We start from the raw sequence: 12489 nt of genomic DNA, 5'->3' as shown, positions 1-12489 counted from the left end.
TGTGTGGAGTTACAAAAAAAACAAAAAAACTGGCATGCGTGATTAAGCCCGATCATAAAATGCCTCTCGTGTTTTCACGTATGAAATTCCACCATATCATCACATTAAGGTGATGCTGCCTGCACGCTCCTGCCTCCATCAGATTAAAATGCATCACGAATGCTGTGTGACTGCAGCACCCGTGGATTTACCATTCTGCTTCTGCACGTTCAAGAAATCACTTCTGTCTCACGAACGAAGGACGTGCATATTCAGTCGACTAGATTGTTTTCTTACCTGAGACGGTCCGGACGATCTCAGAGGTGTTTCTCAGGCCCACGAAGGAGAACTGGTAGAGCCTCCAGGAGCGGATGTCACCGACCTCCACGGAGCTCCTTTTCCACTTGTAGACGATCTCCTCCCTGGGGTATCCGTCTGGAGGAGAGGGAGCACGGTTAGGACGAGGAGAGACGTTCAGTGCCATGTAGTCCAAGGACCAACATTTATCCCGTTATCTTCATTAGTTACGCTCTCTGCTCTATCAAACAAAGTGTTGGAACACTAGTCAATATAAAACATAAGCATTAAACAAAAAAAATCTATACACAATGTCCGCAAGCTTGCAGATGAACTGATGCATGAAAAATTCATCATTTAAAGACTCCTGACTAAATATGGAACACAAATATTTGTGGGAAAAAAGAAAAAAAAAATACAATATCCATATCTGTCTATGAGCTGGATTCCAATCATTTCATGACATCAATAGGACGCTCTCTGGTCGTGGGAAACACAGTTATAATCTAACTAATGCCGACTCACTTATAATACAGATGCATTATCAAAATTTGTTAGTATTTAATCCACATCTAGTATCCAAATTTGGAACAAAAATACATAGTAAAGCTGCTTTTAAACTAATAGTAAGTGTATCCTGTGGATGGCCCAGAGTTCTCTTCAGTCTAGTTCGGAGCCGTCTGCGGTCGGCGAGGGAGTGGCTTGAATAATGCACTCTTCCTCGGTTCGAACTTTAAGATGTCTTAATTACTTAAGTGCTCTCTGACATCCAGTAACTCTGGACCTCAGAGGGGCAAGGGGATGGAAGATTTGCAACATTACAGGCAGGCAGGCAGTCTGCACCTCCTCCAATGCATCATGGGCAAATGATTGATTCAGCATCCTTATGGGAAGCTCCGAATTCTGAATTCACTTTGAGCAAACCCAAATAATGAAGAAGCATTCTCCACAACTGCTGCAGAAGCAAGGTTCAGGCGACCCACAACGTGGCACGTGTGGAGGAATCTATGTCGGCATAATGATTTGCCTCACGCTACTCAGTGCTCCGCCCCGCCGCCTCCGAGACGGAGCTCATGCACTGTACATCAAGCGGTTTTCAAAGTTCTGAAAACATCCAGGGCTTTCATCAAATTTAAATGAATGCTTCCGTTCCATTTTTAGGCCTGCTACCCCTCCGCTTTCTCTTTCTTCTTTGCTCTGGAGCTGTTTAGGAAGCCTTCTCTCTGGAGAATATCCCATGGTGCACCTCTCTGTAGATCCATAGCGGCCTCATTAGCATAACTTAACCCCGCCCCCCCTACCTCCCGGAGGAGATCGACTCATTTGGACTCGTGTCACTTTTTGAAATGAACAGTATTGACAACAAAAATCAATCACTACTTTGCCTTTGGTCGAGTTATAATATATATAATAAGACACCCATTATTAAATCCCTTTTACAGAATGCCAGTACTACTTATTGTTGTATTTTCCTCAGCTGTTTTTAGACAGAGATAGCATTTTCTCTGGCGAAGAGAGCGAGATATGTCTGAGATACTGTACTTGCATACATACATCTGTTAAACCCAAACACACACATGTGACTCATCTAACTGACTGGAGGGGTCTGAAAGAAATCCCGTGCCTGTTGCATAATGATGCCTTAAATGATGTCGTTGCTAGGCTCATATGTTGCTCGTTCGAGGCCACAGCGTGTGTGTGTCTGAGATGAAACAGAAGAGAGAGGTAAAACAGCGGGGGATCAGCATATGGCCAAACTTACAGCTTGAAAACTCCAGGGGACACGAGTGCTCATCCATTGGGAAGTTGTTCAGTTTAAGCTGGCACTCGGCATCGATGGTTAACCTGCGGAGACAACAATGTTGGGATCCGCTGACTCAGTCGTTGCAGGGAAAATGTAAAACGTGTTTATATAGGTTTCAAATGACGTACCAAACACAAAATAACACTTTATATTTAACAGGGTGTTGGGAAAGTCAGAATGACACCACTGTCTTTATCGGTATTAACACAAGGAGTCATTTTGAATTTCACCAAACTACATTGAAGTTTTTCAACACACACACACACACACACACACACACACACACACACACACACACACACACACACAGATGTCTCTCTTTTTTCACACGTGAGGGAATTTGAAGGCAAAGTCATTAAACTTCCCCTTAATGAGAGGATGACCTTAAATGACCTTACCCATCCATGCACTCACCATTGTCATGTATCATTGTCCTCCCAATCACGGCAGCCATTCTAATTAACCACTGGTTAAATTGTGAGTTCCTTAACACATTAATGAAGTGGAGGGGTAGCGTTCTGCATAGCAGCACATCCATCAGGGCTTGATTGAGTCCATAATAGGTCACTTTCCCCTCTTTATTATCACCGGTGATATATTGCGGCGTTGGCGTAAACGTCCGCCGTATTTATGGCGGTGTGCAAAAGATGATGGTGAGCACGATTAGCGTTTCCCGTCAAGTCCGTCTTCTCCGTCCATTCAATCGCTCTTCAGGCAGGAAAAGGCCATTAAACAATATGGTGTTAAATAATATCATTTTGAGTATTGCGTCATACTTTCTAATGTACATGTACTGCATGTGATGGACATAAATCCCAATTTTAAATTAAATGCCGAACGGTTATTATTGCTTAGTCCAGCTTTAATGCATAATTGTTGAGTCGAGAGCAGTAACAATGTATTTCCACTGTTATGTGTTGCTTTATGGTTTATTCAGCGTAGAGCACTAGAACTAAATGTTTATGTAAATATACTTTGAACTCCCCATTGTCTTCGCTATCATTCCAACATAGGGAACATGCTCTTTTCCCACCAAACCTAAAATTGGAAGCATTTTTCTTTTTTTAATAAATATTTTCGTTTAGACACACAGACTGCGGGGCTGATGAATGAGTGAATACCCAAATCAATGACATTCCTAATATCTCATCTCCGACGTGATACCTGAGGGTGTAGAGTATCCGACCATCGTTCCAGATCCGAAGCATGCGATTGGGCGTGGTGATCCAGTGGGCGTCGGCCTTCTTTGAGTTGCGGAAAAAAGTGTCCGGGATCCAGATCTTCCCGACCATGTTGCTGTTGAGACGCAGGACCTTCATCGTGCTGTTGAACTTTAACCTCCTGTCGTACCAGGTCTGAGCAAAGAAGATGTCGATGGTGTATTCCTGGCGACGGATAAAAAAAGAAAAAAACAAAAAACACACAGCATTATGCAAACATGCTTTATGCAACACTCGTTAAAAGTCTGTCTTTGTCAGGGGAAACCTTGCAATTGTTGGCAACCAGAGCTGTCACTGATGTCTGGCTTTAAACTGTCAGATGCAATGAGATCAAATCGAGCTGCATAAGTACTCCACTCTCTGTTCCTGCCGGCTAGGGGGAACCTTTTCTATGCTGGAACACATTTCCATCCTCAGACAAGATGGTTTTCTATTCAGGCCAACAAGTCCTTTTGTCCCGACTAAAGGGTTCGGCTGGAAAAGAGTGTCTTGACGCCCTCAACCTGAAAATTAAATGTTCAACGGGATGCGATTAATAATTCCCCTTGTTTGGCTCAAGTATTATGTAACCTCGTAACCTGCTGCCTCGACAGACCTCTGTCCTGAGACTGACTTCTGTGTCCTATTCAGGCCCTGGGAGAGACGTGTTACAGCATAAACATGAGGGATCATAAAAGAGGCATCGGCAGAGTCGTAGAGCGAAGACAAAGGTGAGATGTGGTCTAATGGGAGAGGGTGCTAAATGCTATCGTTATTTGAAATGGTTGAGCCTTAAGGTTCAAAGTGAAGTATAGCAGGAGGGGGAGGGGGGGATCTGAGGATTTGTGTGCAAGAGGGCATGAAGGCATTAACTTCCTCACAAAGCCCAACAATAAAACCTAAATCCACACCAAAGAGTCCTAAACGAGATTTGAAAAACAACGTATTCACCAGGCAAAGGACAGACAGGTTCAATTCTAATGATGGGTTAGGGTTAGGGTTCTCCATCTGGGCCGTGCTGAGTGGGATGGAAATACATTTTTTTTTAAACTATATACACTCCGAGATCTCTCACAGAGACGCACATCTATCAACTCAAACAGCTACACGGCTACAAAGCATCAATTTATCTTTTTTCCTTGTTCAAATCTTTCCCTCTCTTCCTCTGAGTTAGTCCGTCAAACTCCTTCATCCCCTCGAACACGAGTCGCAAATTCAAAAAAATTCTAAATTTTGCTAATGCTCAGACGCTCTTCAGAACATCCAGCCACCGCACCACATTTATCATGTCGTGGCGTGAAGGCGGCGGCCATATCACGGCAATTACGCATGAATGTGAAGCAATCAGTCATTGTTTCGTGTCAGCGTGACACACACACACACACACATGCAGACTCCCTAATGCGAGCGCAAACACACACACACATTCTCTAACCCATCCCATCAGTGCTTCTCTCTTCCAACTTCGCTGTGACTGCCGTTATTGAGAGAGTGGGTGTTTTAGCTAAGACTAAGTGAAACGGAACGCCACCGCCGCGTACAGCAGACTGCTCTGCGGCATTACAATAGAAGTGGGTTCTCAGCGGGTACGCTGCCACGGAAAACAATGACACATGAAACAACACCGATGCCAGATGAGTCTCGTTTTCTAAATCCTTCTTTCTCTCCAACGAGACCTTTTTTTTCCCTCCTCCACTCCATCAGATGAACTTGTTCTTTTGGTCGTCGCTGCCTCTTCTGTTACCATCCCTTTGTGTTTCATGCATCTAATTAATGAGTTCCTGTACGATGTAACATTGCCAACGCTAAAAACAATAGAGTTCACTTTCAACACCACAAATTGGAATTTCTAATAATATAAATACACCAAAACTTAGATTTTTTGGAAGCTGGTACTGTACACACAAGCAGTTCTCCCACACACATTGGCTGAAGCTGATCAAATTAATAAGAAGCTTCTTTATGTAATAAAGTAGTTAAAAAAACATGCTTTGATTTATTCTATTGCATCTTTAACACCAGCAGAACAACACTGACAAAAACATACTAATATGTCCAACAGGGATGCTTTTATGTGAACACTTTTATTAAAAGAATTGAGCATTAAAAATAAACATTGCAGTCGGTGAACACAAATACATTAAGTGCAACCAGGACGGAATGCGTCAACTGCAGACAGATGTGATCAAAAGGCCCCAAAAAATAACAACCTTGTATTCAAACCCTCCCAGGAAAATGACAAACATGATTTATTAATTTGAACACACAACGAGCTCAAACAGGTGACACCTCAGATCCTCGCTGATGAAACCCTTGGCAACTACAAAGTGCAAACATCTTCAGATTCGCCAACTCACCCAGCCATTTGCAAATATGCTGCTATATGCAAACATTCATCAAAGGTTAATCCGTATTAATTTTCTAAGTTGAAATAAGTGGCGTTTAATGCGACGGCATTTGTGCCCTCGGGTGCAGAGGTGCAGCAGCTGATTGACACCTGCATTGTACCGCTACACGACAAGGCCAGTGGGACAGCGTAGTGATTAGGCGACGCAGCCGATCCACCTTGACAGCGAGCATCTGCCCTGCTGAAGGGTGCTTGAGCAAGACGCTGAAACCCTGCCAGCTCCGGAGAGAGAGAGCCGCCCTCTGGAACGTTCTCCTTTAGTTAGACACGCAGCTTCTATTCTAGTAGTACTCACCATGTTGATGGCATTCACTGGGCCGATGCTGTTGACGAACATGTCGGTGTGGATCACGGTCGGTTTCACTGTAAAACACAAGAAAGCCAATTGCAGAGATGAGCATTTATTTCATATTCACTTCGGGAAGTTGTTGCTTGCTTTTTGCCTACGTCATCATCATCCATAATGAAAAAGAGGGAGATAATCGCCCTGTAGCTTTCAGTGAAATTCACAGCTGATAGAGGAATGTGTGATGAAATCATGAGAAATGTTTAAATTATTGCTAACTGTCTGGTCTAAGTTCAGTCATGTCGTGATACGTCGCAGAGCTTCATCAGGCATCAAATTCACAATAAGAAACGTGGTTTTATTCTAGTCCCATGTTAGAGAAAAACAAATACATGTGTAATTCAACAAAAAGGGATTTTTTCACAATAGAACAAATAGAGGAGAAGAGGTTGGGGGCTCTAACAAACTGTTTTCCATCAAAACTGGAAATTTCTTCAAAACATGGTATAAAAAAAAGAAAATGTTAATTATATCACATTCCACAATGCACTACTATCCATCCATCCATCCATCGTCTACCGCTTATCCTGTATTCAGGGGGGCGACCCGGGAATCGAACCCAGGACCCTCTCGCTGTGAGGCGACAGTGCTACCCACTACACCACCGTGCAGCCCCCACAATGCACTACTAATAAAGACAAAACTAACTTCAGATGTCTATTGTTTTTTCTCCTTTCAGGAGTGTTTTCTTAATCAAATATTGATGTTGTAACCGTCTCGGGTGTAATTTAGTGTTTGATTTTTCAAATCGCTGTTGTATCCTGTGGCTTAACAGATGTTCTAGCTAAACTTCTGGCTGGATTCATTTGTCGTCAGCTGTTAAAAGCCAATGACGTTCAGTTCACTCAAGCATCATGACGGAGCTGGTGGAATAAGAACACTTGTTCCTTTGTCTACAAGGAGACGACATGCGAGCCCTCGGGGGCCAACTTCGTCTTCTTCTTCTTCCTGTCGACGTCAGAAAACCACACGCTTTGTCCTTATTTACAACCAAACTCCCGTCCCATTCACCACAATACCTTAGTGCCCTCTGTAACATCCCATCCATCCCTTTCCTGTCTTTCTATGCTTCAGGCCTGTCAGCTTCTCTCCAGAGCCAATCAGAGGCTGTCTTTTCTCACAGACCTGCTGCTGCCTGCCGCCCCCACAGAGACACACTTTCAGGTTAGAAGTGCATCTTCCTTTTTTTAAATATGCCACATTAGAGCAGCAGTTACATTGGAAACTATTAAATGTGCTCAAGTCTCTTGAAGACTTGGTTCTGGGTCCTTCATGAAGATGATAAAAAAGTAACTCCAATTTGCTTTTTTTCATATAGTGAAACATGGACCTTTCGTCTCGTGTGACAATATAATAAAACTGTCAAATAGGAGTGTTGTCCTCATCTATTAAATGTTGCATCATGTGCACATCTTCTCACGTGTTAATGAATGTTCTCCGTTTGTGCACCTGCATTGTTACATCTGTCCACCGCCATGCATCTAACCTTCACGTAGCGAGGACAGACGTCATGTTTGAACAAACATGGACACACACACACACAAACTCCCGCACAAAGCTCTTATTGGTTTATACTTGATCGCACATAATGTTATTCCTTTCGGCTACACAGATAGATCAGTCAGTGGCTATAAATACTAGTGCATAATGCATGTAAATGCGTTGGCATGATTAGAATTCATGTAGAGTGAAAATATGTAACCTTGGACTGGATCAACGGTTCAACATTGCATAGAAAGTTAAAAGGCATGGTGTAAATAGAAAATCAATAAATAAAAACAGAATTTTTGGGGTTCATGCAGCCAACATAATGAAAAGTGGATGTTTTCCAGAAACGCACAAATAGATGCCAAGGAAACGTTATACGGAGATGCCAGGGAACATAAAGTGGCTCAGAATTCTAACTTGCGAGCTGAGCTGATGTAAAAGATGCCAACACACCCACCGCAGGCATCCTGGTACATGGCTGATCCAATGAGCTCATAGACAGACCAAATACAGCGCCAGGCATGAGCAATCTATTCATTTAACTCACTGTGTATGTCCTTGCCATTGCTCTCCAATTTGCGAATTCTATGAAACAATGTCTTTTGCAGAAGGCAAGAACTTCTCTGTCGAAGCCATGGATGTGTGATGGTTTAAGAATTAAGTCTCTCTCGCTCTCTCTCCCTGTCTCCGTCCTATTTGCCTCAGTTTTCATATGTACAGTAGACTCCAGGGGCATTAAAAATTAAACGAGCATCACAATGGACTTCAAAGGGAGGCATGTGGCACAATCAGCGATGAATCTAAATCCACGAGCATTTCGAGCAGCGGAGGAGAATGTTTTTGCTCTTGCCATGGTAAGGCTGGTCGGTTGATTGGTTGGTGGATCAGATGACAGTATAGAAAAGCTAATTATAACCCCTCTGTAGCTGTGTAACTCGGCAGCAGCTGGAACGGCAGCCAGCCAGCGAGCGAGCGAGATCACAGCGCGTTTGAAGATGACGGGTAAGACGGTGGCAGCCAGCCGCCCGGCTACGCAGCGCTTCTCTGGGCTGAAGTCGCACCTCAAAGCAAAAACGGGAGAGCTGCTCTTTCTCCAGCTGAAGCCCACTTTGAAAGTCTCACATGCTGCCCCTTCATAAAGTGTGTCACCATCCAGATGTATTGTGCAGTATATGGGAGGACCGTGAGAGAAGAGTGCCAAAAATTCACCCCCCCCCCAAAAAAAAAGTTTTTATTATTTTAAGTGTACATGTGAGGTGACCTTGAGTGTTCTGAAGGGCACCCATAAATAAAATGTATTATTTGATATCATAAATAAATAGTTAATTCGATAAATTATTTAAAGCTAGCTCATCATCATTTTTTCCTTTGGGAGGTGCTGCTATTTAGCTTGCAGGTTGCATGATGTCATGCTGTTCCCTTGTTCCTGTGTTCCTGTGCTGCGACTACAGCCTGATAAGACATGGGCTTTCTTTTCCAGTCCGTCCTCACCATTTTAATACAGCACTAACCTTTGCCCCCCCCCCGGCATATGGAGAAGCAGTTCACTGCTGGCATATTAAATGGTAACATCTTTATTATTCTGTAGGAGTAGGTGACGGATTCTGACTTAAACCCCGTTTTTTCCCCACAAGAATACCGGCCCATGAATCAAATATTCAAGGGTTCTGAATATCTCCCTATTCTGCTCTTGCAGACGGACCTGACAGGCTTTAGGATGTACGCGCACTTGTGCAGACAAGGCAGCCCTGGCCAGATGTCTGTCACAGTGCAGGGTGTAAGCTGCTTGTCTCCGCCTCGCATCGACAAGAAGGACGCTCGCAGGGCCGTGACGGACCGCCATCCCGCCCAAAAAATGCATGCGTGTACACAGGTATGCGTTATTTATAGTCTTCCTGACGACACGCGACGCCAACATAGAATGGACGCCAGCACACACACACACACACACACACACACACACACACACACACACACACACACACACACACACACACACACACACACACACACACACACACGGACACCTTGCACTACCCAGCGCAGTGCAATAATGAACTCGCCGCCGTGCATATTAAATCCTCCGTGTTCAATTTCTCCAGACAGCGAAGAGGCCATCCAGTGCAGCTGGCCTACCATTTTCATTTAGTGCTATTAAAAAGTAATTATTTCTTATTGTTTTACAATTTGCAGCAGGGATATTTCAGGGCATGCATCAGGTGGCTTTACCAACATTATAACTAGCTACACAGAGGTAAGGCAAGTCAACTAGGTCACACGTTTTTAGAATTTGAAATAAGCGTAGATTTAAATAAACAGTGAATATTATATTAGTGTGTATTTACATCTTTCAAATACACTAAATAACAAGCTGACGAGGTGGGCCTTGGTATGTTATTCCTGGTGTTTGAGCATTTTATTGAATCCAGTTTCAAATCTAGTCAACAGACTAGTTGTATTTAGGTTTTTAACTTCAGCAACTAACTGTATTTTGTTAACTCGGTACCTACATGTGATATAATCTGCCACTGGTGATGTGTCATTTTCCTAACCAGGTAAAACGATGGTCAGCTTCAGCTAAAAATTAGAACATTCCCTTATATTTGGCTGCTGTCAGATTACCAGTAAACCAGTACTTTGTATAACTGCCTTTTTTTCCTTCGGGCTCTTGGAGAATATCGAGTCATTCCAAGCCATCCGGCTGGAGTCCAAATAAAGTAATGAATCATTGGTGTGAAGGTCAAATGGAAAATCTTCAAGTCAGATTCCGGACCCGAACGCTGTTGTTGACTCAGAACCCAATGATTCTCAATGGCTTGTTGAGTGAAACGTCTGCCCTCTTGGGCGTATGCAATCATTTAAAAAGCCCCCTAAATAATGGACCAAAAAAGTGTTAATGTGCTAAATGGATTATGGAAAGGTCTTTGCCGAATAAATTCTGATCAAACTCAGCTGTTTTCTGCTGTTGCCGTCTTCTCGGGTACTTGCATAATGTGCCAATGCTTCTTTTTCTCTGGACAGCATGAGACACGGCCAAAAAACACACTCTTCAAATTGTATTTTAAATGGAAATATGGCTTATGTGGCACTCACATTTGCAAAACCAATGTTTCTTTCCAGAAATCATGACCATCTCCAAATAAAGGAGGAAGTTTACACTTAATTGAATGTATTTCTTAGGGACAACATTTACAATGATATGACGTCTGATCAGGTTGTATTTTGGGGTTGGTTTACTTTCACTAACGTGCCTTTCATTCATAGTTTATCTCCAATGACTGAGAACATGGCAGGCTCTATGCTACATCCTATTTTCCACAGTTAATGTGTTAACTGCTTGGGTATAAGCATGTTTGTCAGTTAATGAGTGCATATACGTGTTTGATGACACATTTGGCCATAAATGTGGGCGTAAGTTCTTTGTGATTCCGCGACTAAACGGATCATCTGTGAGGAATCGGCACCCACCTCCGATGTCAGGTCTGAGTTTGTTGTCGTATCCGTCTAGTAGGCTGTTGAGGATGTGCGTGACGTCACTCTCGTACACTTTGGGAGTCAGCACCCACGTCTTGTTAGTAACCTCATCCTCGTCATCGGTCTGGAAGGAGCTGCGGGGAGGAGAGAGAAAATAAATGTGTGCAATCAATAGTTCCTTTTTAAAAAACGGAGAGCAAGCCGTGTTTTCTTTTTCTTTAAGTGCTCTGCATTCTTTATACAGAAATATTAGAGATGCAGTGAATATAAAAGTCTTTTGAAGACCTCATTCCAAGGTCAGGAGATGAACTTGGGATATTTTCAAGGCGTTTCATCATCACAATATTACTCCTAGAGACAAACGGAAAAATAGAGTATCCCATAAATCATCCCTTTCTATGTTGCTTCTGTCATTGCTTGCGAAATAAGGTATTTTAACCACTGAAAAATGCTAATGAGTCACAGAGAAGAGTGACATGATGGGAGCATTTTTTATGATTACCATATGAATCATCTATGATACACATTCAGTGCACATACAATTTTTTTCACACAACAAAAGGTCGCAAATCAAATATTGATGATGTTTTGGTCCATTAAAGTCCTGTTGTATCCATTACGTACCAGATTAATTTTTTCCCCACTAATGTATGAATCATTGCAGCGATGCCATCTTGTGCATACGTTTAGTAACATTCTCCTTTATTTTGATTCAGATCAAACTTAATATACATCCTAGACCATCTAGTAGGTTTGGATGAAAAAAAACGACCCGCATTTCAAGACCAATCCCATCATGCATTTAGAGCACATTAGATAAAACAGAAAAAAGTCTATTTGATGTAGTGAAAATGAGATGAAAAGGCTGAACTCATTATCGTCAGATCTTTGCATTCCCAGAATACATGACTTCTTGACTTTTTTTTTTATAATCCCATGTTTCTCAGGCTCCGTGCCATAGAACCCATTAACAGATGCAGAAGTAACGAAAGCACAAAGCGATCACGACCTGTAAATAGCACAAGGCTTGTACATAAGCTCATCTGGAATGATATGAAATAGACATATAGACTTTATGGGAATTATGTTGCCTCTGATGGGACGTACCGTTAGATGATTTTAAAGGGAAGACAACTCATCATCTGAGTTTTATTTCCAATAAAACCTACATCTGCTACATTAGTGTGCAGCTGAGAGCTCCCATCATCATTTATCTTGTCCTCCTGGAGGCCTTGTACACACCCTCTTCCCCATGTTGAATTTAAGGAAGGTGGTTAGATACTAACTTTGTTTGCATCCATCTTCCAAACTGCAAATTTAGAGAGCACGTTTAATGCCAACCTGGACAGATTCATCGCACGGATTCGTGAATTTCTTCCTCTGTTAAGATTGAAATAAGCTTGATAATGGTCACTCTTTCAAAGTGAGACGTTTTGACTTCCGTTTCCCCTAAAAAGCAACTGACAGCTAAAGCTCTCCTCCAATTTCAAACTTA

General features: G+C 42.6%; 2 protein-coding genes across 5 annotated transcripts in view; one reads left to right on the top strand and one right to left on the bottom strand.

Moving 5' to 3' along the window:
* The window catches only part of gabrb2b (gamma-aminobutyric acid type A receptor subunit beta2b), a 204580-nt gene that overhangs the window by 17338 nt on the left and 174753 nt on the right, over positions 1 to 12489 (top strand). The window lies entirely within an intron of this gene.
* The window catches only part of gabrg2 (gamma-aminobutyric acid type A receptor subunit gamma2), a 42335-nt gene that overhangs the window by 23738 nt on the left and 6108 nt on the right, over positions 1 to 12489 (bottom strand). For all 4 annotated transcript variants that reach the window (XM_084028051.1, XM_084028052.1, XM_084028053.1 and 1 more), the window contains exons 2-6: positions 10989 to 11128; positions 5982 to 6049; positions 3245 to 3465; positions 2039 to 2121; positions 277 to 414 (exon numbers count right to left, since the gene is read on the bottom strand). In XM_084028051.1, the coding sequence (XP_083884177.1) occupies positions 277 to 414; positions 2039 to 2121; positions 3245 to 3465; positions 5982 to 6049; positions 10989 to 11128 (650 nt within the window). The remainder of the gene's footprint in view (positions 1 to 276; positions 415 to 2038; positions 2122 to 3244; positions 3466 to 5981; positions 6050 to 10988; positions 11129 to 12489) is intronic.

The sequence above is a fragment of the Eutrigla gurnardus genome (genome assembly GCF_963514095.1).
Source record: "Eutrigla gurnardus genome assembly, chromosome: 15".
Classification (NCBI taxonomy): domain Eukaryota; kingdom Metazoa; phylum Chordata; class Actinopteri; order Perciformes; family Triglidae; genus Eutrigla; species Eutrigla gurnardus.
The sequence above is the reverse complement of the archived record's forward strand: the minus strand, read 5'-3'. Positions and strand labels throughout refer to the sequence as shown.